The sequence below is a fragment of the Anser anser genome (genome assembly GCF_964211835.1).
Source record: "Anser anser genome assembly, chromosome: 9".
NCBI classification, from domain to species: Eukaryota; Metazoa; Chordata; class Aves; order Anseriformes; family Anatidae; genus Anser; species Anser anser.
In genome coordinates this window covers 5,463,710-5,489,325 of record NC_139729.1, presented here as the reverse complement: position 1 = coordinate 5,489,325, position 25,616 = coordinate 5,463,710, and the positions used below count along the sequence as shown (strand labels likewise).

General features: G+C 39.9%; 1 protein-coding gene across 10 annotated transcripts in view; it reads right to left on the bottom strand.

The window, feature by feature from the left end:
• Nucleotides 1-25,616, bottom strand: part of SPHKAP (SPHK1 interactor, AKAP domain containing) — a 72,157-nt gene that overhangs the window by 10,846 nt on the left and 35,695 nt on the right. For 5 of the 10 annotated variants that reach the window (XM_083848771.1, XM_083848768.1, XM_083848773.1 and 2 more), the window contains 4 exons: nucleotides 12,581-12,640; nucleotides 9,377-9,511; nucleotides 6,153-6,408; nucleotides 2,130-5,862 (listed from right to left, as the gene is read on the bottom strand). In XM_083848771.1, coding sequence (XP_083704897.1) covers nucleotides 2,130-5,862; nucleotides 6,153-6,408; nucleotides 9,377-9,511; nucleotides 12,581-12,640 — 4,184 coding nt within the window. Of the gene's footprint in view, nucleotides 1-2,129; nucleotides 5,866-6,152; nucleotides 6,409-9,376; nucleotides 9,512-12,580; nucleotides 12,641-25,616 lie in introns of all 10 variants that reach the window. The other 5 variants (XM_083848776.1, XM_083848777.1, XM_083848769.1 and 2 more) reach the window with 2 other exon arrangements.

Here is a 25,616-nt window from a genome sequence, read left to right as displayed (position 1 = left end):
CTATTGTCCCCAAGTAACTAACTCGATTAAGAATATACTGAGATAAAATCACTCTGGATATCTCCATGTGCTGTGCTCTCACTCTGGGGACAATTGAGAAGTTGCTGTGCTAATGCTGGATGTTAGAGAGGGGGGCAGCCCTCTATACAGAGAGAAAGGCGACATATTTGCCTGAGGGCCTTTGAACTACAAGGCAATCAACATCTGTCAAATATCCCAAACTGTCATCTCTGACCTCTTGGGTACAAAACTCATCATCCCCAGCAGCTGGGTAGCAGGGTAGTGGTGCTATCCAGAGGCTGTTTTAATACGAGCCAGGTAACATCCAATATAAAGTCCAAAATATAAGAGATTTTTCGGGGGGTAGCAATCTTATGTGAGCACTTTGGGTTCGTTTGATTCATTATGCACTTGTGTGACAGACCAGTGATGCTTTTTGATAATGATTGTATGTCTGCTTCGTATTTTGCCTGGAGTCCTGCGTGCCTGTACCTATTCTGCCAAGTAATTGCACGCAATAGGAGTAGTTCAGTGGCTCAAAGCAAGCAGTGCTGACACTTGTTCATCTGTTACATGTTTCAGGGTTTTTACTTCAGCCTAGGCTTGGTCCAGATGGCCCTGCCACAAGTGGTTCAAATCCATGTGAAGAATCACCAGAAGCTTCCCCTTCCTAGTCAGTGGATGAGCACACCTGGTCCCCACTTGCAGCACAGCTTCTCATTGACATTCCTCCCAAGGGAATCTGCTTTGCATGCTGCACGCAGTGCTGATGCATAGAAATGGGGATGAGTTGGTTCAGAACTGCAAGGCATTGCCAAAGAAAAGTGCTAACATAGGAGTAGCCTCTGGGTACTAATTCTGCTCTACCAATCCTATGACTTTAAACTTTCCATAGCCACTTCGAGAACTCTGCATCAAACACAGAGGAAAAGCTGTTATTAAAGGGCTCATAAGCTGTGCAGAAAATAACTTTATTTCCAAACAGTCAAGATTTTAAATAGGCAGATTTCTAAATGTATCTTATTAAAAGCAGGTTGCGTTACAAGGAAGAGGAAGGTTAGTGGGGGAGAGTCAGCACAAAATAGAGAGACTATAGTAATTATCCACCTAATTGCTACCATACACAGGGAAGTGCATGCTTTCTCACTTCTAGCAGAGCTTTGTCAAAAGCCAAAACACAGCACTGCCTAGCATAAAATGAGCTACAAAATGGTTTTGAACACTAGCATCTGCACTCTTTCTAGCACTCTGAGATAATGGAGTGCTGCAATCCTCCAAGTGATTGGCAGCTTAGACACCATTAAAGTAACAGATATGATTAAGAAGTATAGTTAAAAATAGGTAATACCTTGAGAGACAGCTTTGCTCTTAATCTCCTAACATCCACAGCAATCCTCTACGCTTGCACTACACTCTCACACAGCAGGGTTTACACTTTGCTTTAACCAAAGTTTAGATTCCTCAACAAAAGGAATACAGCTGCAAGGAGAGGGTGTTAGGCTATGGTATAAACTCCACCAAATGAAACTTTATTCACTTCTCTATCTGAATTCTACCTAGAGGTTGAACTCAAGTAGTTGAGGGGTGCTTTTAATTTATTCTCCCCTTCCCCTAAAAAATTTTTACTTGTTCTTCCAGACTGTAAACACAAAGCTGAACCTCAAGCTTTTGGAAGCCTGGTCTTGTTTCCAGGTACACAAAACATCAGGTACATAAGGAAGCACAGGAGAGAACTACAGCTCAAATTCTATCTTCTGTTTTACACTAATTCTGATTTTTATTTTTCCATTGAGATCTCAGCCAGTGCTAAATGAAAATTCAAACTTTGTCCATCTCTCCTTTCTTGACTATGGAAGACCTAGTGTTAAAGGGAAAATTTACTCGTCTGTGTGGTATTGGATTTGAAACTTAGAACCATAATACTGTAACGTTTAACAAATGTTTGCTCCACAGACCAGTACTGTGATGTATAATTTGGTGGTTTTATGCAGTTAGAAACCTGTAGTGATAATCTATCCTGCTTATTTCTCCAAAAGTGGTTTCCTCTTCGTCTTCTCCCTTCATAAAAGTAATGTTTACTGGGAAATTAAACACTGAAGCAATAAGCTGATTTTCTGTTTATCACCTACCTATTCAGTAAGGAACCAGAAACTGTGTGCTTCCCAGCATAAGCTTCTGGAGGTTTTTCATTGCTTTGATGCTCCTTTCCAGAAGAGTCATGTGAAGTTAAGGACTTAGAGTCTTTATCTGCCTCATCTCGTTGATCAGTTTCTATCTGAATTAAAGGCACTTCCCTGTGCTGACCTGCAGGGAGCCAGCCAGGGTTCTTCATCTTCTCTTTTTGCTCATCCAAATTTATTCCATCTCTTTTGGGTTTTGTTTGAATCCGAGTTGCGCTTTGGGGATATTTGCTTTCCAGCATATGATCTTGGCTCGTAGAATCAAAGGAATCCTGCTGGACAACTATTAAACTTTTACCACTTTCAACAATATTTGCAGCCAGTCTGTTTGCATATTGTTCCACATGTGGTGGGGAATCACTGTGAAAGTGATCTGCCTCTGCAACCTCTGCCTCATCTGCTATGATTTTGTTCTTGCGCATTAGAGATTCAATAGAACTTGCCCATGTCTCATGAATCAACATATCAGTGATCTGGTCAGTCTTGCATCTTTGGTACAGGCAGGAATCAGACTTGCAAAGACCTGAAGAAGCCACAGTACTGACTGGCTGTACGCTTAAGGAATCCCGGTGATGCTGGGCAAATCCATCTAATGAATTTGCCTTGACTGGGATGTTAACTGTTAGTCTAGAGCTGGATGATCTGGTGTCAGGCATTGAGGCTTGTCTGAAGCAAAAAGGTGATCGTAGAGAGGGCGGTAGCAAACTGCCACACCAGTCCTTTGAATTTCGAGGGGAAGATAGGTTATCTTTGTTTTCCTTTTCTATTTCTCTTAGCATATACCTATAAAATTCTTCTGTTATGCTTTCTGTGCTGGACTGTTTGGATGGGCAACTTGGTCTTACGTTAAGGTGACCATTTTTCTTGGCTACTTGTTGCAAAGCAGAAGTTAAGATGTTGTTTGCATTTTTTCCTGCATAGTAATCCAGTAATAAATCAAAGCCTCTTCCTTCATTTTCCATCTGGTTCACCATAAATCTTGAAAATTCATCTGTAATGCTTTCACAGCTAGACTGCTTTGAGACAGAACTTGTCTGGCTCACCGATTGACCAAAGGTGTTCATTAGGCCTAAGGTATTGACAGAGGCTTTGGAATCTGCATCCTCCTCTGGGATGCTCTCACAGCTTGAGGCCTTGGCTCGGCTCCATCTGTCACAGTGCAGCCTGTTCCTGGGATGGTTTGGACCTTGCCAGATGCTGTCAACCATGGAGAGTTCAGTGAGGTTCATGATCTTTGCAGCCACTTCATTTGCAAAGATATTGACAGAATCTGGTGCATCCTCAAGGTTTATAGATTCATCTATTACCCGATTCATCAACTTTTCCTTTAGCTCAGGATGCTCATCTGTCTTTCTTTTGATCTCGCTGAGTCTAGGTGCCCTGTGCTTCCGAACAACTGAGCTATTAGCATGGGTTTCCTTTTTCCTCTTCATGGTTCTGCATGACAAACTCTGGGTCACCAGATATTCATTGCCTCTCTTCCATGCACAGAACCAGGGTTGCTTTCCACTTGAGTTTTCAAGACAAATGGCAGCTATTTCGGTTGCCATAGAGACCACTGTTTCTGCCAATTCTTCTGCAAAATCTGTTATACAATATTTGTCCCTTGAATGTTTCACCTGGAGCACAGGCTGAGAAGGAAGCAAGACATGGCTTCCTAACAAAGATAAGCTAACTTGGACTTCATCGTTTAGCACAGCATCACACTTATGCTTCACCTGGTTATCTGCATTCACAGCAGCATTGGAAGACTGTTGTTCTTGAACGCCATGCCTGCATTCATTGTTTGCAAAGGTGTTTTCTCTGTCTGAAAATGATCTGTAGTCTTTCTTTTTCTGATTGTTACCCTGATTTGGGGATTTGTAACAGTCTCGTGCGGTTCTTTTCAGGTATCTTTTCTTGGGAGATGTTTTTGCAACAAGCCCATTATGTCCAGTGGCTCTACTTAGTTCTGAATTCAGTGTGGCACTTTCCTTGCTATTTACATCTCTCATGTTAGTTTTCCTAGTGCCTGTACCATTTCCAAGTTCTTTGCTAGCACTGTAGCATGTACCAAATGGCTTAGCAGCAGAATGATCAAGGGGTCTGTGTGATGTTTCATGTGTAATTGCCTGTGTTGGCCATCCTTCTACTCTTGTTACTTTCTTGGCTTTTGGGCTGTCAGAAAACAGAGGAGAACACTCTTCAACTTGTCTTATGTCATTCATCTTCTTGCAAGTGAAATATATCACATTAAAAAGCAACTCATTTGCAGTCTCCATGAAAATGTCTTGTGTACTCGAGCTGTTTTCTGAACAGGGCTGTAGCTGTCTCTTCTTCCTAACCTCTTCGATAGAATGACGTAGAATAATATTAGATAAGTTTTGTGCAAGTTCATCCCTGATTACTCCATCAGAGTGTGGAATCTGTGGCCTTGCTGCTGTTTCAATAATTCTTCCATTTATGGATTCCATAAAATGCCCTACGTTTTTGTATGTATTGGGTTTTGTCAAAATTGTTGATGCCTCTTTGAGAAGTGCCTTTGCAATGCTATCATTCAGCTTCTCCATGCTGCTTCCTATAGCTATGCTGCAATGAAGAGTAACGGCTGCAGATGTCTGAGCTGCAGACAGCAGACCACTCGAAGTTGCAGGGTACTTCTCTTCCTTTGCTTCCCCCAGTCCACAGACTGCTACAGCACTTGCTACCTGAGTCATGCCACACAGCGCAGATGGAAATGAATATTCTCTACCAGAACAATCCTCAAGTAGCTGTGAAGACGCTGTCTGTGTCTCTTCATTATCTACTGCTCCATTTTTGGAGTCTGTGGTTTCTTGGTCCTGTCTGAACTTTTCTGCAGCCTGGGGACTTGAGATGGTTCCAATGACAGTCGCTGCACACGCCAGGGCCATCTCCAGTGCGCTCTGGCTTTGCCCATTTGAATGTTCTTCCTCGAAGTAATCTGAAACTTCAGCAGAACTTTCTGATTCAGTCCAGTGGCACACGTTTGGGAAGGCAGACCCTGGCCAGTCAGACACATTCTCACAGCTGTCTGGACTTTGCACTATGACGATCTTTGGAAGTTCATTCCATGATCGGGCAGCAGACACATCTTCTGACTTGCAGGAGCTCCCTACAGAGATGCTGACTGCAGCCTCCTCATTAAAAGTGGTTTGAGACTGTGACAGTCTGATGAATGCATCTTGCAGAACAGATTCTGCTAAATTTGTGGCATACTGACCTGTAGATGCTTGCTCATTTTGCCAGGGGGGATCACTTTTCCTACCACCTGCACATTCCTCTATGTCTACCTTACTGATGTGTTTTGCTATTGGGTTGTGAAGAGGCCCCAGCTCCTCTTTAGCCATTTTGGTTAAAGATACATCTTCTAATACATTCACTGAGCAGGAGTGTTCAACCCCACTAGTCAAATTACTAGTACTGACAGATGATGTAGCTGTTTCCACTAATTCCTTCTGCCACGGGATTTCCTGGTCTGGCTTATCTTCAGGTTGTGAGATGCCATCTTCAGCCACAGCATTCACAGCTTCAGAGACTCTAGTAGCTGTATTTTCTTTATTAATGGAATTTCCTTCCAGAATTAATGGCAACCTGGCTTTCCTGTAGTGTAGATTTTCAAATCCTTTTCCTTTATTTTTTTTGATATCTGAAGATGATTCTGAAACACTTATTTTCTCATGGCCTACTAAAAGAAAAGTAAGGTATTAATCTTTGCAGAGTACTCTGGAACTTTAAAAAGAAAATGGTTGTATAACTGTCTAATGCATTACTGCTCTGTAAAACTGCTGTACAACCACGTATCCTTGTCTTTGAACAAAAATTTAAAGTATGAATAGCCATCCATTTTCTAAATTACAAATAAATTATCTGCATAAATTAACACTGAGTGCAATTTCTGTAAGCACTGCTATGGCTGTTCTGCAATACAGAATTATGCAATAGCAGAATTATGCTCAGTCTCATTGCTTTTACCAGTTTTATACTCATCAGCCTCGTTTTCCTCCTCGAGGTGCTCAGATGCTGTGAGGAAATCTTCTTCTATTGAGGACACTGAGCAGTTTGTGTCATCCTCAGGCTTTGAGACATGAGCTTCTATCTGCAGCTGTCTCTCCTGAACAAGCTCAAGCCCAATCAGAAACTTGTTTATTTCAAAGATGATGCAGCTTGCGCTGTTCTTCCTGTCCCCCCTTGCACACTGAACCAAGCAGACATCTGCTAGCCAAGGACACTAGAGGGGGAAAGAATCTCAGAGAGTTATTTAATTAAAAACAAACAAACAAACAAGCTTGTTTTAAGCATCCCTCTGTCAAAATCTCAGGAATGTTCTGTTGTCAAGATGCAATACAGTTTGTCATTTAGAAATTTGTAACACAGTGTGCAGTCACATATATGCCAAAATAAAACCGCTTGGATCAACATCTGTTAAAGAAGCATTTTAGTAGAGAATCCAGCTGTATCACAGGGGTGTCTTTATTTTGTTGAAATAACCAAGGTTTTTTTTTTTTTTTTCCAATCAAATTCTTGTTTTAATGACAGTGTTACTGGCTTTAAGCTATGTCAGAGTTAGCCACCTGACACACTGTTATTACAGCCCTCACACCACCCGGTATTACTTGTCTCTGGAGGGAATTGTTTGTGGGTATGAATTCCTTTTCAGGATAATTTCTGCTGCAATGCTTGTTTTGAAGGCAGCCCTGTACATACTGGCTGGTGAGATGAAGAGCAGGTCACCTTTAGATGTTCTTGCAAACTATTTTAAAATAGTTTTATTTTCTTTGTTCTTCTCCCTCTCACTCCTTATTTGCCCAAAGCCCTGTTATTTCAGACCAGCATAACCTCCAAATGCAAACACGCAATGTGGTGAACCTTTACATAAAAGATGTCTTAGCCAGAGAGGCTGTATAGTTAAGCAGGAAGTTGGGCAGAAACTGAGAAAAAAGAACTCTTGTTATGCTCACTTTATTGATATTAAAACTGTTGGATGTTTATACTCCCTCAAAGCTAAGTTGATATCTCTGCATGGAACTGTGTTTGTGGTACAGATATACTCTGAAGCAAAGCCAAATTTTTGCAGCTTGTGATCATGAACTTTAACTCAAGACCCCCAGGAAGGAGCCAGCGTAAGTGTAACCAACTCTGGATCAAGGCTGGAGATTTTAAGCTACGTAAAAGACACCCTGGGCTCCCTGTGCATTTGCGGAGTACCTAGCATAACGCAACCCCATCCTAGGAATGGGTGTGAAAGCAAAGTAGAAACCTAGTAATAATAGTGGGATGATTATTTTGTTGGAACTGCCTGTTTTATTAGTCTACTATTCCTTTACAACTGAAAAATGTGTCTGAACAAAAAACCAGATACGTTAGCCTGTTAAAAGTAAAATACAAAAGAAAGATTTTTATTTTTTTAAATAGCCCCTCAGGAATTGTTACTGAATCAGACCTAAGCATATGCTGTGTTGTGAGAACTGTTATTAATAACAGATGCAGTCTTAGAGCAAACATTCCCATGCTGTTTCTCCAGTCCACAGTTTGCAGGGCTGTGCTTGTGAAAGGGTATGAGGATGATGCAAATCTACTTACAAATGAAGTTCTCCAGAAAGCCTAGCAAATATAAGGGCCAACATAGCATTTGCTTATCTATCCAATAAATCTCACTATCTCAGTGCAAAAGCTCTACTCATCTTACAGAAATTTAGGTTAGTTTTTATTTCTCTGTTACCTACACTCTTGTGAAGGCTGCTAGTCCCAATGGCCATGTTCTTTTAGCACTGGGCTGACTCTTTATTTGGGAAGCAGTGTCATCGCTGTGTGTACCACAGAGGCTTCCCCCCAGGGATGTCTGGCTTGGAGCACCTCTACCCCCACCCCAGGCTTGTGTGCTTTTCTTTTTAAATCTTTCTCAATTCAGCCACTAGCCTCAAGTGGCAAGGAAGCTCTATAATCAGGTAATTTCTCTCCTTAATGAGCACCTCATTGGTATAACATAAAATTCAATAATCTCTGCAATACAGCTGTTCTAGTGCCTGCTTCATGAAGATTTACGTACACAAATCAGTATCAGTGGAAGAACGTTTTCTGACTTTTTTTTTCCTTGCTGCAGTTACCTGTTCATTTTTAAGCTAGTTAGACAGTTTTGTACTGCAGGACACCTCTGCAGTTTTAATGAAGTGGTTCCCAATTCATGCTTAGGCAAATGAGATCAGAATCGGACTGGAAATACCAAAGTATTTTTTATTCTTTTTCTTTGCACAGACATGAAGAGAAAGAAATAAGATAAAAGTGGAAAGGAGTTTTTTTTTTTTTTTTAACCACCTCCCTCCCCCTAAACCACCTTTTTATTATAATAAGGAGTTAAGTTCCTGGAACTTGTGTGTTGAAATGCCTTTAAGCAAATGTTATCATTTGCTTCCTTTCTCAACGTGGTGCCAGTAGGAGGAATTTTTGGCCTGCAGTTTCTGATTATGGAACATTTCATTGGCAATAACAGGAGTGAAGGAGTTTGTGTGAGAACTTTGCCTTTAGCTCCTTTAAATGTTAAGTTTTAATTTATGCTTTAATTACTTTTTACATTGACAGAAGCTAAATGAAGTATCAGCTCTGATATGGTTAATGTGTCCTGGTATTTTCAATTGTCATATTCAGGCTTAGGGTAGCCTCAAGGATTTTCAAGCCCTATTGTCAGCTTTTTTCTGAGGTCGATGTGTGGGACCAGATGGACTGGGAACAAAAGTAGTAAGTAGACTTCAGTAGTAAGAAAGACTTCACTTGAAAGGGAGTCTGTAGGAGCTGTGCCCTGTTGTAGCTGTGTGTACAGAAAATGTTGTATCATTCCTTTTCCCTCTCTGTGCTGTCCTTCTGACTCCTGCTACCCTACTCTTGAAATCTGGGATTGTGAATCATCTCTGCCACCACTGCCTGCCTTCCCTGAAGTAGTATCAACTGGTAATGTGGCTTACAGCATTATCAGCTGCAACCCAGATATCTGCAGGATCTATGGGGAATAGAGGGATCTCTCCTCTTTGTCCTCCCTCCTCTTTCACTTAACCTCTCTAAGAAAAATCTATTTTTTTTATGTTTGCAAACTCCTGCTCAGTTCTTAAACTGGTATAGAGTCCCTGCTTTCACCTTCCTTTTTTCAGTTTCCAAATTCCTTCACAGCTGTGATGTGGTCCTAAAGAAGAGTTTATGATTCCTACCTGGGGAACTTCATAATCAGCTTGAAGGTTTCCTGATGTTAATCCACTCAGCAGGACTATTTCATTTTCCTTGGGTGGTTGTACATTCATAGAACTGATGAGTTTGGGGAGACTTGGAGAGACGCTGATCAATTTCTGTAGTTTGAAAGACAGATTTTGCTCTCAGGTAATGAAGTCTGAGTTGTGCAGTTATATTCATAAATAACAAAATGGTATACAACTTAGGCATTCCTTTAGAAAGCTTAAACTTACTATTTCGAGTTCATCAAAAGTGGAACTGGCAGCATTAAAATGCACATTCTTTCTTTTGAGCTCCCAGGCCATGACCACGGTGATGGTGTAAACTTCTGCACAGCACTCCAGTAGGACAATTTGTCATCCCTTACACTGGCATGTGCTAAAGAGTTGATTGCCTTTGCACATCTAAATGCTTGGCTTTCCTATTACAAGAGAGTTCCTAAGAGACTGAGAACACTGTGTCTGTTGCTGAATCTTTTCTGGTTTAGACAATAAGTATGGTAATGAGAATAGGGCAAATCTTTCAGGCATATGATAAGCAAGAACCCAAAGGGAAAGTTAGCTGAAAATTGCTGATCAAATTAATGCATTTCTAAATCTGGAATAACAAAAGTATTTAATACACAGATGGAATATACACTTCTTTGCTGCTCCACTGGACACTTTCATGACCTTTCCTTTGTAATGATGCAATCACTTTCTGTCTGTCATGTATTTGCTAGAGCCAAAGATGGCAATAACATTAACATCAATTGTGCTTTGTAACACAGGAGATTTGTACTGCAATACTGCTACAGTCCCAGTGGTGTGCCAGTAAATATCTGTGCTCATTAGCGTACAAAGGCCAGACGAGGAGGACAATACCTGCTCTAAGAGTGCTTGCAGTCCTTTCTTGCCAAGGATCTCAGTGTGCGTTATGAACAGGGAATCAAGGACAACCCATTCCAGAGGAAGTAAATACCACTTCCATTTTATACACGAACACAACTCATCAAATGGCAAAGCCATTAAGGGAATGCAGATCTCACGTACCCAGCCCCATGCTTTAGTTACTATGCAATTCAATAACACTCTACTTTTTCCTTTTCATCTTTAGAATGATAATCTTGCAGTACTGTTATTTTTCCTCAGAGTGAATTAAATTAGATATAATAAAACTTTCTGGCTTAGCAAATCTAATTCGGTTTCGGGGAACAATTTACTTTTCAGTAGACTGATCTTCAGATGGGGCTAAGTATTTATATTTGACATAACTAAATTCAGCACTTCAATTCAGTTTGACATTTCAGTATAGCTCAAAAAAGTTCTCATCTTTTCTTTTTTTAAATTATAACCTTTCTGTTATCACACATATTTCTCTACATATCTCTATCTTCTACTGCTTAAATTGCCACATTCTATCAGATTTTTTAGATACAAAATTATGACATTTTGAATTTGCTTTTTGTTCAGAATAAAAAATAATGGAAAGATGATTATGCTTTTAAAAAATAATAAAAACCCCTCCAACAGTGTAACCCATTTCAAGGTCCAGAGGATAATGCAAAATCCCAACAGTATCTATTAGTAAATAATTATATATTTCATATGAATGACAGCTATGCTAACATCTTTAAAATTCTTATGTGAAATGCTTTCACTGCTTTAGTGGGTATTAAAACCCCACCTCACTCAAAGCCAATTTACATTAAATGCAGTACTATAAGAAGAATATACAATGCCTATGCTAGCATTGAGTATTTTATTATCTACATTGAAAATTAAAATATCAGTCCTAGTCACACCTAATGAATGTGTTGACTCTGCACAAGAAAGTGCATTTTTAAAATGAGCCCAAAAGGTGTGGTTGTGCTGGTAGAAGTCACGGGGGGTGGCAGGGGTGGGTGCCCCGGGGGGCTGCTGGCTCTGCTGGGAACGAAGCTGCTGGTGGCCACGTGAAGTGTGCCAGTGGTGTATGCACTGCTGCTGTAGGGCTGAGAGGTAAAAATCACGCTGCTGCTGCTTTCAGAGGTGATTTGTGCTTGTGAAGGAATAAACTCATCTCCAGCTGTTGTAAACAGTCGCTGCATTAAACTAGTTTAAGGATTAACTAGCAAAATGATTGTTTATTAGAAAACAACTGGTGCTTTTGTGGGATCAGTGAAGTTAAACCTCTCAATCTGTTCTGCACAGTTAACCTGCTGATTCAACAGAAAAATCATTTTTCTGCAAGAAACTCTATTTATTTTTGTCATCTGAATTTTCACAGATCCAGGATGTAGAAAATGGCATAGAGAAACAGTTCTTGCTAATTTATGACTTGCAGAAGGCACCTAGGTCCCTACATCAGTTGTCCTTCCATGAGCTAAAATGGTTCCAGCAAACCTAAATGCTTTACTGAGGAACTCCCTGAATAGCCAGGAGACTCTTCCTTTGAGCACTTACCACATACTGCTGCCAGCAGCTAAGTGTCAGGCATGGGCACCAAGCCAGGATGATGGAAATGAACGGTAAAGGAAGATGTAATCTCAAAGTTGATTATCGGGCCATACCTTTAAAATGTGACTTCCTCAGATTTGAGAATGTTTTGGAATGAGCATACATATTTTAAATAGAATATCATGACATAGCTTGTCTTAGTTTTTGTAAAGTAACCAAACTTTTTTTCTTTCTTATATATGTATTTAAATCCCCTTTTTTTCCTACCCCTCTAAACTTTCAGCTAAACAGGTCAAACACATCTTTAGTTCTGTTTTATCTAATCTTCTTCTCAAGACCACACATTCAAACCACCTGGAGTTTGACTGAGTGAGATGGGTCAAATGACTAAAGTCTCAAAGGCTTTTTGACAATAGCAAAGAGTGACTTCAGAAATGATTTTGATGTATTATTGCGTCAAATTAAATAACTGGATGTATGACACATCCAAGTCTCTGACAAAACTGTGGCTGAGCAAGAAGTCCACTGACAGGATAAATGCTGTTAATTCACAGGTTGCAGTAATAAAGTAGGCATTTCTGGGATGGGAATAAGAAAAGCTACAAAATAGGGACAGGCGTTGAAATGCGTTCATTTCATGGTGCATTCCTTTCCGTAAGAGCTAAATTCTGTCTTTGAATTGTCCATAGAGTTTTGATCTGGGTTTGTTTTGGAAAGTCCTGATGTATCTACATTCATTGTACATGTTATTAGGACAGAAATTGTTACCTGTTGCACTTGCTCATCGCTGCAATCATCTCTGTTTGCATCTAAATTCACAAAGCAAACCTGAAATAAGAAAGAAAACAGTAGCTTACAGAGTCACGCTAGAGTGGTAGCAACTCTTTTTAAGTCAATTTATGTTCCTTTTCTACCCTTGTAGCTGAATATGTGCAGTGTTTTCCCAGTGCAAGAAAAGTTAGCAAAGAGAACAGCAGAGCTCTAAAAAAAAGTACAAAAAAAGGGACAGAAGGAAGATTCATGGCTTCATCTGCTCTGACAATTATTTCATCTGATGAATGGGCAAATGTTGCCAATAAATTGTAATACAGAGGTTATAGGAAAAGATACAGGAAATATTGAAAATGCATTTGATCATGTGTCAGAAATTATTCATGTCTTGCTTTTCTAATGAATTCCTCTTTTCAGCCACTTGCTACGAAATCTTTGGAAGTGCAAGTACTGGTATCTGTACAAATTGTGAGTTTCTTCTAGAGTTTTTCCATGTCAGAGAAATACTGTGATATTTTTTCCTAACAAGAAGTTCATAAGCCAATTTGCAAGCAGAAGTTTTCAGGTACTACAGCAGGTAGCTGAGAACAGCTTAATATTTGTTAGGTTTATGTGTGATTCACTGTTAGATACTATTTTTAACTATGAGGTCTTTTCCCCTTCTCTAGTCACCATCAGTTTCAACAACCATTTAGTGGCAGTGAGACTGGCTTAAGCAGCAACTTCAGGTCTGAAAACCACTTTATTTCTGAAGATGTCTTTTTTTTTTTTTTTCATGACTGGAAGGCCATTTTCTCCTCTACCTTTCTCTTTGACTTAAAAGCAAGGACTCTAAAGCCAGGATGACCATCTTGTTCCTGGCTGTTGCACATCTCTCTCTCACTGGAAGTTTTCGAGAGTTTTTTCAGTTTAAACCAAAGTCTGGCACAGATTCAGGGTTGAGCTAATGCCAAAACTGTATTCCAAACAAACTGCAGTTCCAGACTTTACATTCTCTGAGTTGAGATTTTTTTTTTTCAGTAAGCTGTAAATATTTCTTTCCCTAACTCAATGTAAAATTCCCCTAGAAAAGTAAAATGCTCTGAATTATGTCCTTTACCAATATTCTTGTGTGAGGCATCCAAGCTCATCTTGTGTGCCTGCTTTTAACCCAAGACAACGTTGGTTTCAGCTTATATATGCACGTACCATATGTACAGATTATGACCATCTGCAGCAACAGCCAGCACAGCAGATGGAAAGATCCAGCCAGACCTCCCATTATGAACCAAAAAAAACCCCAACCTCAGTAAGAAAGCTTTAGCCCTTTAGAATGGTTTAACGGCTTAATGCATCTTTATATGAACTTAAAAACATATTTTCCAACACTTCTACAATTTAAAGAAAATATATTTCTCTGCCTGAGAATGTCAACAATCAGCATGTGCCACAGGCATCTGTGTTTAGTGGCTGGCTGAGTTTTAAGAAATAGTTATTAAAATGTTGAAATTACGGAGTATTAAAAATACCCTATAGCAATACAGTGTGGTAGTTGCATAATGTCCTGAACACATTACAGTTTATGACGTGGACAAAAATCTTTCTTACTTTTCACTGGGGTTTTACATACAGTCATTTTGCATACAGGCAATAGGTGCTTATTACAAAGCATTAGGAAACTACACTGTTACGCACACACTTTGTTGTTCACAGAAGTGATACCTGAGTCTACAGGTGCACGGCAGTGTGTGTGCTCAAAGACACGTTCATTTGGCAGCTGGGGTAGGAGTACTGGAAGGCATATGGCTGGTTTCTAGTCCTCTCAAGCAGGCTCACTACTGTACCGAAGGCAGGGCTCTTGCTTAGGACCTTTGTTTTCAAGCCCTCAGAAATGTAAGGTCTAATTTTGCACTGGATTAAGTGTAAAGGCTTTATGAAAAAGCTATGTTGGAGCAGTTTTTTCTGTGTATAAGCATTTGCTACCCAGCCATTGGTACGATGGTGTGCTATATATACACTGGTACTTCCAACAGGGACACTGACAGCCATCCTAAAAGCGTGCCTGTTCCAAGCAGCCAAATAAATCATTATTTCTGTTTCATGTGCTGTGGATAGCATGTAACTCACTGACGCCCCGGGAGAAGAAATAACAACATATGCAGGACTATCTGTTAAAGTCATATCCTGTTTCCTTCATCTACATTTTATTTTCAGACCTCAATGAAATGATTATGTAACACCTACAGCAGTACTGAATCCAGTTTCCAAATACACTTGTCAATTCCATTGACATTGATTTATTACACTGTCTTGTCACTGTAGTCTCTTAGTGCTTTCCTGTTCTGTTCATTTTACAATTTTAATTGTAGGCAATTTTTACACAAAAATAGTTTCAGACCAGTGAAAGGCACTGAAGAACAGGTTTACTTTTTTGTATCCTTTTGCTGTTTGCTTTGAGCTTCACTCTGCTTTGAGTAGGTAGTGGGACTAGATGACCACCTCGTCGTAAATGAACTCTTCAGCTCCATCGTAGCAGGCTCTGCACCACTGCTACAGTCTAGAAAATTCACTGTGAGGATATTAGTTCTTGGAGATGCTTCATTGGAGGTGCTTGAAGAGAACATCACCAGTCTGAAGAATCTCTGTCAGTAGGTGGACTATGACCATATGAAGACAGTATCAAAATGCTGAAATGGTGATGAGAAAATTCAGGTGGCACAAACCACTTCATTCAGACCACTCTGTTGCTGTATATATAACAGCTGATTGCCATCAGCTTTGGACTAGCTCATCCAGGGTCACTAGCAGGCTGGATTTGGTGCCATACACCCCAGCATAGGCTCAACTTCTATGTATGTGCATGGATTTGTGGCGGAACTGTGCAGAACTCACTGTGTTCTGTGCTGTGCTGGTTGCTATATCCATGTAAATGCTGTCCAGAAACTAAGCTTACAGGGACTTCATGTCCCAGGTCTGTGCTGCTCTGCTTCTTCCATCCTCTCTCCTGTCTTCTCTCATAGGGCCAAGTCTATTTAAATGTGCAAGGTTCCAATTCAGACCGCCCAGGAGGGAGTTAGACTCCTTGGTTTGGGACTGCACTTCAATATGCCTATAAGACCGTAAGACTCATGTTTAGCTTCCTACTAACAGAAGTGAAAAAGATAATTAGCCCCAGGAGAGATTATAGGAGAAAAAAAATTCTGAGCAGGCAGTTCCTGGGTGCAAAGTAAAATATGGTTTAAATGCCAAAGCCTGAGGACATGTGGGATAAAAAAGCCTGTCCTAGGAAGGCTGAGTAACTGCTGAGACAGAGGCTGGTAGCAGTTCTGTATACAAAATCAGCCTGAGAGCTGAGGAGAACGCAGTCCTCAAGGGCAAAGAGCTTGAGCAGTGACTGTACCTCCACAGCAAGGAAGGCAAGTTCAAATTGTGTTCCTTGCACCTTAAGCTTTCCCTGGTGACACTCAGTAGTGATTTCATTCTCTTTACAAGTTAGCAACTTAGAGTCCAATGGTGGGAGGAGGAAAAGGGCTGCAGGGCAGAGCAGGGCAGTCGGCCGCCTCTCCTCCTGTCCCTGTCTGCGTAACGTGGGTATGATGCTCTCACAATATAGCTTTTCAATTAGTATTTACCTGACTCTGCCAGTGCCCTTGCTCCTTGTGCCCTGTGTGAGAAACATTCATCTCACATTAATGCAGTGATGTTTTTCTGATTTTTTAAAACATTATCCTTTGAGACCTTGAAGGCCTGGAGTTACGACCACCTTGTTTCCCATCTCTGTGATGGGCAGGTGTTGTCTGTTCTCAGGATGTGGATTGTTTCTTATATGCTAACATCCTACTGGAACACTTTATCTTTTTTTTTTTTTTAATTTGCAATTATGAAGGTACTGTTTGTGAAGAGGGTTGTGAAATTTTACAGCAACTGTGATTGCTTTGACAGTTGTCTTTAAGAATTTAATGGAGTGTCTGACCTCATTCATTTCTGCTCTCAGCAGTAACTCTGCAATGTGATGGCAGTTTTGGAATACTCAGCTCTCTTCTTGTCTTAATTTCATTGGTACAAAAGTAGGAAAACAATACAGTGGCTGTAAACTTACAACAAATATAAACAATATGCTCTAAACTATTAGAGCCAAGTCAGAGTCTCCTGGTTTCTAGAAAGATAGTTTAAACTACCGTAATTTCCCCACATCACAGTAACCAAATATAGTGACTCCAAGTCCTTGCTCACCAGAATGGTGTCTGTTTTGTACAACGTAAAGCTGCACGTTGGGCTCCCTTAGGAGCTGAAGTCAGCAAAAGCTCAAGATAAAAATATTGTTTTACTTCATGCATCTGAATCAAAGCAAACTGTATCCCACAGGAAAGAGAAGTGGCAGTGTGCCATGTTTTGTCCAGAAATGTTCAGTAATCGTTTTTTTCTTTGAAAGAGACCAGCGACATTTACACATTTTTGACTTATATTAGGATGGCATAAAATGCCTTTTCCAGTAGGTTCTGGCAATGCAATGATAGATTTTTTTTTTTTTTAAGACCATTTGTTCTGATGGTTATCAAAATGCTGATCTGCAAGACTCCCTAAAAGAGCGTGCACTCTATTTTCACTTGAATTATTTATGCCAATGTAAAGTTTAAATAAAAACACTGTGACCTCTTGTGATCTGTAAGGGCCCCTAATTATTGATCTGACTGTTCTTCTTTAAACTTGCAGCTTTTTGAATCTTATAATTCCAATAGAGTTTCAACTGACATTTAATATTTTTTTTCTTACAAGGTCAAACAAAATATCTGCAAAATGATGATTTCTTAATAAATGTTCTAAAATGTCACGAGATTACCCTTTCATTAATAATTAATCTTATAATTTTGGGGATCCTATGAGTTTTTTCACATCTAGGCTTGGTACAAAGAAGTCTTTTTTACTTGAAAGAAGTCTGCTTGTATAAGTTTTTGGGAAGCATGTGGCTTTGGTCATTTTAAAACAATCATTTACTAAGAAAAAACATTCTATAACTGATGCTTGAGCTGTGTATGGATAATGAAAAGCTTCTAGCAGGGTTGCACTGTGACTCAGTAAGACTCTAGAGGATAGAAGTCTCCCTACACTGCAGCTTCAGAAATCAGAGGTCTTGGAGTAACTCCGAGTTTAATGGAAGTCTTGTTACTGACGACACAGTGACCTCCCCAGCAAATACGCATGTGTTGGGTGCAGAACTTCACAGGAATGACCCTGCGTCCATCAAGGCCAAAAGCAACATCCAACCTAATATTTCTATTCTTTGCTCGTCTCCCATAAACAATAAAAGTTTTATGTTTCTACATCACCATTTTAATTTGCAGATTGGGGTCAAAAATAGTCCTTGCTGCAGAAGGAATAAAAAGTATTATGGCTCATGTAAGACTGCCGAGTTAATGTACGTTTCCATAAAACCTTACATTCACATTAGTCTTCTTAAATTATGTTTTTGCTAGGCCTTATGCTTGCTTATTTTCTTCTTTCTATATGCATTTAAATGTCATGTACAATCTTAGAGAACTAGATAATGTAAGCGTGACAGTTAACAAAGTTGAGAACTCTGATTTTAAGGCTGGCCTGAATAAAACAGTGATACATCTAAACCAATAAACCCTAATTTATACCATAATTTAGCTTCATTTTAGTTAATCTCGTCTTTTTCCATTTCCTATGTGTTAAGGTTGTTGACATGGAAAAATTATGGTTCCATTAGACCATGGCAGGGGATGTTATTTTCAATGAGGATTTGTTCCTGAGCGAAATAGTGAGTATAGATCTGAGATCAGTTTGTGAGTGGCACAGAAGCAAGTTCTGCTCCTTCTCCTCCTTCTGCTTCCTTTGATCTCCTGCTCAGCAGGGCAGGCCATTGGCTGTTACCCAAATCTCAGTACAACCTCGAACAGTATGTCAGTTACAGGACCACTTCAGGAAGCCAAAGACTAAACTTCATAAAACAGTACTTCCAAATTTTAGACACTTCTAGGGAAAAGATTGCATAGAAATTGTTGAAACTTTCAGTTGTCAAAATGCCATGAAGTTTTAACTGTTGTAGCTAACTATAGGGCAGGCTCTGCTAAATAAATGCACTAAAGAACATAAATTATTTAATGGTTTGGAAAAATGATCTCTTTAACAATGAAAGCAAAGTGAAAGAGACTCTCTGCAGCCTTGAATTTCCGATTCTTTGGCAGTCACAATGAAGCAAAGTGAAAGAGACTCTCTGTAGCCTTGAATTTCCGATTCTTTGGCAGTCTTTGCTCAGGCCGTCTTGGTAAGCCAAGAAATATAACTGCCCATAGTCTACAAAGCCAAACAGATGCATTCTTTAATCTTATAAGTAACTGAAGTGGGGAATTACTACAATCTTGGATATATGGAGAACATTGACGGTGCATCAAATGAATGTTCATATTTTTGGGACAGTTGAATATTTGTCTACTATTTCTTAACACATCTAGATAGTCTCATTTGGTAAACTGTTGCTCTAAAGTACTATGAAAATCAACTATTTTTCCTGAAGACATTTGCATGTCATGTAGAATCAAGAAAGGTAATTAAAAAGAATAAGTGCATAAATCAATTCTTCTTATCTGTCCATGTCAGTTCTATGGTGCACAAAAGAGCGGGCATTTTCAGTGCTTGTGAGAGACAGCGAAGTAAACGCTGTGAAGCCTAATATAAAAATGCAAATGTTTTTGCTAAACAGAGATATCAAGTGAAAATATTCTACAGCAGTGTCTATAGGGGAATGATTAGTTGCAAGTTCCAGCTGTTCCAAGTCTCTGGGGTATATGATTAGCAGGTAGTACCAAAGCATAAGTATATCCATCAGCTGGATGGAAGGAGTAAATTGTGTTAAAAACTAGATGTAAGCTGTTAGATCAGAAGTTAAGATAGAAATATCTGGAAAAGTATATATTTAACTGAGTGAGCTAGCTCTTACATTCAGTAATGTTTATCATATCATGATGATACCTAGTATGAAATATTTTTTCCCTTTTGTAGTACAATGTTAATGTGCATAATGGTTTAGCCTGTATTTTTCATATTTGTACTGTCATTTGCACTGTGGGGAAGTTCTGCTACAGATTAGTGTCCCCTGAGCATAGATGCCTTTCCTCTGGGCTGCAGCAGAGGGGAAGGACTAGAGGAGTGGTACTTTGCAGGGCTGCAGTCAAATTCAGCAGCACCAAGGTTGTCACAGCTTCTGAAACAAGTCTCCTGATAAATATCAGCTCAAAGCCTTCTTCAGAAAGGATTTCAGGACTGGGTCCTGTGTATCGGAAATTGTCTCTAGATGACAAACAATCCACTTTGCTACTTAGTGTGATCCTTCTGTAGCACAGGCACACCATACTGTAACTTCTCTCTGCTTTTGAGAAAATGAAGTGTGAACTAATTAAGGAAGGAAACATGGACATTTGCTGGTGGACTTTTACTGAACTCAAGTATATGATAAATATACATCAATATACATATTAGGAATAAAAATCAAGTTTATAAGATCTGATTAGGACAACGCCCTAAACTCTTTCCTCTCCTCCTCAAGTCCATCCTTGCTCCAGTGCTTTTCTTGCTTCCTGGGATGAGATTAATTTTTTAGCCAATAGTCGTATTTTTCTCCCCTATGACAATCAGCACTTCATCTTATCCTTAACAGCACTGGCATTCAGCCCACAAAAGACCAGCTACAGCTGACCAGTGTTACAAGAAGCAGAAATTTGTTTTATAATGGAAACAGTTTGGTGAAAGTGATCTTAGATATTACCGATAAGGTATGTGGAACTAACATAGTCACTCTAGATATCTCTAGGTGAAGTTGAAGTACAAATAATAATAATAAAAAAGTCTTATTCTGTAAATGAACCAATTGATTCTTTAGAGACTTTCTCACAGAAAACAAACTCTTACCAACACAGCTAGTGGTTTCCACTGCAATTCACAAGATAGCATATCCTGTTCTAGGCACTGAGTTGACAACACATGGCATGGTCTCTAAATTCAGCAAGTCACAGTCTCTAAATATAGCCTTAAATCTACTAATTTACAGGAGTTCAGTTACACAAGGGCTACTGAAGATAAGGCACAAATTACTAGGAAGAACAGAACATGAAAGCAAAAAAACAGAAACACTAGTGTCAGAATTGAGGATTAGTCCAGAGTCAGCAGAAATGCCCTCTGCTTTGTGGGTCCTCTCTTAACAGTGTGTTTCAAACCAAGGGCCAATTCCCCAACTTCTCTAGCTCAGTCTTTTGCTATGGCCTTTGCTCCTGCTGTGGCTCACCAATCTCTATTTTCATCATTTCTGACTGAAGTTCTATAATAAAGATAACGTACACTTTGCCAACAGCTTCTGTCATGTCAAAGTAGGCCTGTAAGGCCCGACCTCTGTTTCTGCTGAAGGAGACTTGCACAGCATCTGTCTGCTCACACACACTTTATAAATTCCAGGGCAGCTCTGCCCCAGCAGTTAGTTTATAAACTGAGCTCTGAAGCAGCAAGATTGCTAGAAAAAGTAGTAGTATTACGTGTTGTTGTGCTTACAAAATGGTGCAGAAACCAGCTGAATTTCTGATGGGATACATGAGTGCTGGAATTCAAAAGGCTCGCTTACCTATGTAGTAACATTTCAAGGTTAACTTTTTAGCATCTTGAGATGTAAGCTCTGATGGGCACTTTTCCTTCAGAAGAACATTTGTGAAAGTGCGGCCTTGTCTGGATTCTGTGCTGTGCAGGAAGGCGCAGGCTTCACACACAGCCGGTGCGCTTACGGTCTCCCAGCGCCACTTGTACTCATGAGGCCTGTACAAACTTCTATCTCTGGGACCCCTGAACTCTATTATGTAATTAAACAGACGTCAGCCAACAACTTCAAAAGCTACTGCAAGTTGTCACCTGGGCTCACCTAGACTGCGTGTCCTCATAAACTATGTCATGACTGGAAATTAAGATCTAATCTCCAGCACGCAGAATGGTAGCTCTGTGTGGCATACTGGATCCTACAAACTGTGGAGGAGTTGCAAGAACAACGCTGGTGGGGCAGAAGCACCAGTTCCTCCCACTGTCAGCACTGGTGGTGACACAGTCTGTCTCCTGATCAAGGCTACCCACCCTCCTGCCTTCTTCCTTCTTCTCACCCACCTCCCACATACCATCAGGGCTTAAAGTTTGACTTGGAAAAAGCTGAAGCCCAATGCTTAATTTCTGTTGATGGTGTCTGTTGCTGTGGGAGATTGTTTGACGTGGCTCTGTGAAGACACTGGTCCCCTCTGTTTTTCTATTTAGGGCTCTCAGAGACATCAGGGGAGGCTCTGTTGCCAAATGTGTCCCTGAAAGGAGTGGGCCCGCAGGTCTGTCTGCTTTTGCATAAGTGCAGGTTTACTTTGGTGCTGCCCTCTCTTGCCCTCTGCCTATTTTTAGAGAACTGTTTTGTGTAAGCATCCATAAAAATTATCTAAGATATCACCATCCCTGATCCCACAAATTTTTTTGAAAATGAAATCATGAATCACCATGCCTGCCATGCTTGGAGAATGTGTTGTTCAGTAACATTAAAAAGATCCATCAAGTCAGTTAATTTGACATCTTAAATACATGCTCTCAAAACCCTAAATGCCACTGCATAATTAGAAAGAAAGGCTTGACTGAACTTCAAGATTTCCTTTTTTTTTTCCCCTTCTCCTTTATTCATTTGCTCCCCCCTCAACTTGGATTTGCTCTTTCATTGCTCTCAGTTGAGCCTGAAATTATTACTGTTGGTAAACAGGCAAACAGAAACTGCAATTAGGCTTCTTTACTGTCGCTGTAATCCTAGGTATCCTCTTTATTCTTAAAAAAAAAAAAATAATCAAACTAAATTAACTCTAATTCAACTACTTTGTCAAAACATTTTTATGCACACAAATCCACAGCTACTTTGGGACAATGTTTTGCCTAATTACATGTAGTTTTTGACAGATATAGGTCTTGACACAGTTGAAGTATGATTTATTGATTTCCAGAATCTACTATGAAATAGCAAAGATAAATCATTTCCTCTCACGGAGTTCTTTAAACACCTTTCAGGGGAGGGGGGGAAAAAGGGGGGATGTGGGAAAGGGGATCTGGTAGAAGTTATCTTTCCCAAATACACTATTTAAGAAGCAAGATGGGAAATTCTCTTAACTATTTATAATGTATAAAGTGATTTTAACTGGAAAGCCTCATTTTGGTGAATTTGACATTGATTCTTTCTAAATGCTTGGAAAAGTTACTTAGAAAAGCATGATTCTACCCACGTTTGTATAGCATCAGTTGAAGAGACCATAAAAGGTCTCAGCTAAACATATTCTGCTGGAATCTGGAGGAGAGGGCCACCATATTAGAACTGTCAATACCATCCCCAGCCCCTGTGTGTCAGGCCAAGTAGCTGCTCTTCTGCGCTCACCTATTCGCACAAGCTCTGTATTTTCCAAGCTAGACCACACATCTGCTGAAATCGTGGATGTTTTTCTACTAAGTTAAATAGCAGGAGACAGAAATAAAGATCTTTCTGCCTATGAGTCAGTTAGATTCTTAGCTTTACCATTCCCATTTTTAAGCTCTGAAGCTCAAAAAACCTGAGAGGTTCATTTTACATATATATAAGAATTGCATTTATATAACTGTCAGGAGAAGAAAATATATGAAAAAGACTGGGGTATTTTAGAACAAGCTCCTTAAACAAAGCAAGAGTTTCGTAGCTTCCAATTTATCTTATCTGAAATGACAAGGTTGAAAATTAAAAGGATGTTTCTGGTCTAAACTTTCTTCTAGTGCTAAACAAGCTTCTACCAGAAAAATGACTGCTTTACGGGTAAGCTTCTTAAACCTGTAGCTCCTATGAGAACAGGACTGTGAGGCTCCCTGCCATGCTTTCTGTGGCTAATCCCCTAATTCCCTAATTTGGTCTCATCCCCTAATTTGGGCTCTCATTGCAGTGTGACAGGCAGAGGTCTGCAAGATCCTGCAGTAATGATTAAAGTCAGGGCTTTTGTAGCTCCCAGTTTATCTGTGGAAGAGCAAAGAGATGAGAAATCCTGACATCTAGTTGAGGATTGGATTAGATCCTTCTGGAAGAGGAGCAAGAAAACCTCTCAGCCTGAGCTAGTTTGCAGCAACACTGCCAGGAGCAAAAATTTAGGTAATTTCAGAAGCACTGTGTGGTGTGGTTCCTGATTGTTTTCTGACTTATGCTGATACTTCAAGAAAGGAAATCTCTCTACAAAACAGAACCCCCATCTCTGTTTCTCATAGCTGGTGGTAAGTTGTTCTTAATTATGCTAGGAAAAAGAAGTCATATGCTAATACTATGATGATGTAATGGATGCTGTATGGACAGCTGTAGTTGATCACTCAGTTCAAAGGACGTGTGAACATGCACTTTGTATGTACAACGTTCTGAATTCTGGAGAAGAAAACAGTCATGGCAACTAGGTGTAGCAACTAGGTGTAACTTCCATTGAAGATAAGCTTTAAGTTCTGTATGCTAAGAGCTGAGGACCAATACAACAAGGGGCACAAAGGCATTGAGAAGGAATTCCAACCCTAGTGTGTTCTCATGTTCCCTCTCACTCTGTCATTGGGTATGTGTGCTTATCTGTGTTATAAAGAACTGCTCATTTTACTTTAAAGGCGTTTGCTGCAGCCAGCAGCAGGCTGAGCTGGCAAGGAAGCAGTTAGCATAGCTGACTGGGGGCAGATGGGCTTGCACTCACCCAGGCCTGCTCACTAATTTCTCAGCTGTTTTAAGACATAACTGTGCAGTCACATGCTCCCTAATGAAGAGGAAATGAGAATTATTTTAAGTAGGAGTGTGTGTGTGGCTTTCTTGTGCATACAATTTCATAATGTTTAGCATGTGATCTTCATTCAGCTTCTATATTGTGCTTCTTTAAAATATCTCTAAGCAGAGCAGTGAGATTTGTGACACCCACATTATAATGCACGTACAGGAAAAGGCATTGTCCTATAGTTTCTGGGAGAAGGAGATCCCAACTGTTAACAAACTGCCAACTGAAATTTGCTGAGTGTCAGCTAATATTCTATAGTGTTCCCCCACCTTTTTTTTTTTTTTCTGTTATCACTGTTATTTGGCTTCCTATCGCTCCACCTTTGAGTAGCTTTGGGAAGCAGGCTGTTTTTTGTTTCCTACCTTGCTATTGAATTGGCATGCTGTCATGGGATGGAAGAAGGCAATTAGTTAATTCCCAAGTGTTTCCCTTTCCTGAGCAAAGAGAGAAATACCTACTGAAGAAGGATGTGTTACAAGGGTTCACATCTCCTTTCTGTAGAGATCTGAGCTATTTTGCAAGAAATCAAGAAACTAAAAATTACCAGTTGTTGCTTTTTTGTGGCAAGTATTTGCTTTAAGATTACATTTTTCCCCTCATTAACTATTGGTTTCCCTCCATTGGCTTTCATTTCTTCTTTTTGGAGGCACTAACGGTTATAACTAATGAGTACAGCTCAACCTTTTGGTAGATAGGAGACTGGAAATGGTATAAGGGATGTAGTTCTCCTCCATACACAGTAGAATTTGATCCTTAATACTTAAATGGTTAAAGAGGATCTTGAGTTGAATGTCTTATATGAGATGTTTGGAATAGTACGATAGTGACTCAGGAAAAAAAAAAGCATCCTCTGGAAGACAGAGCTAATTATCCATTAACATTTGGATGCAATGCTTGTCTCACGTTAATTTCCATGCCTGCCAAAATGATTCTGGCAGAGGAACCAGCTGTAAAATGTAGAAATTAAAAAAATATTAGTTTGGAAGTACTAGATACGCCACACAGTTGGAAGCAGAGGCAGTGGTATAATACAGGTTGGAGGATTTACAAGCGGTAACCCCAGAATACAAAGAAGCTCAGGTACACCTTCTGCACTGTAACCTCAATAACTCAAAAGGCTTTATGACAAGGATCCCTCAGCTATACAGCGGTACCTTCCTGACCTCACAGAAGTGAGATCAGACTACTGCAAATCAGCAAAAAATAGGACAATGGCACTCTCTGCT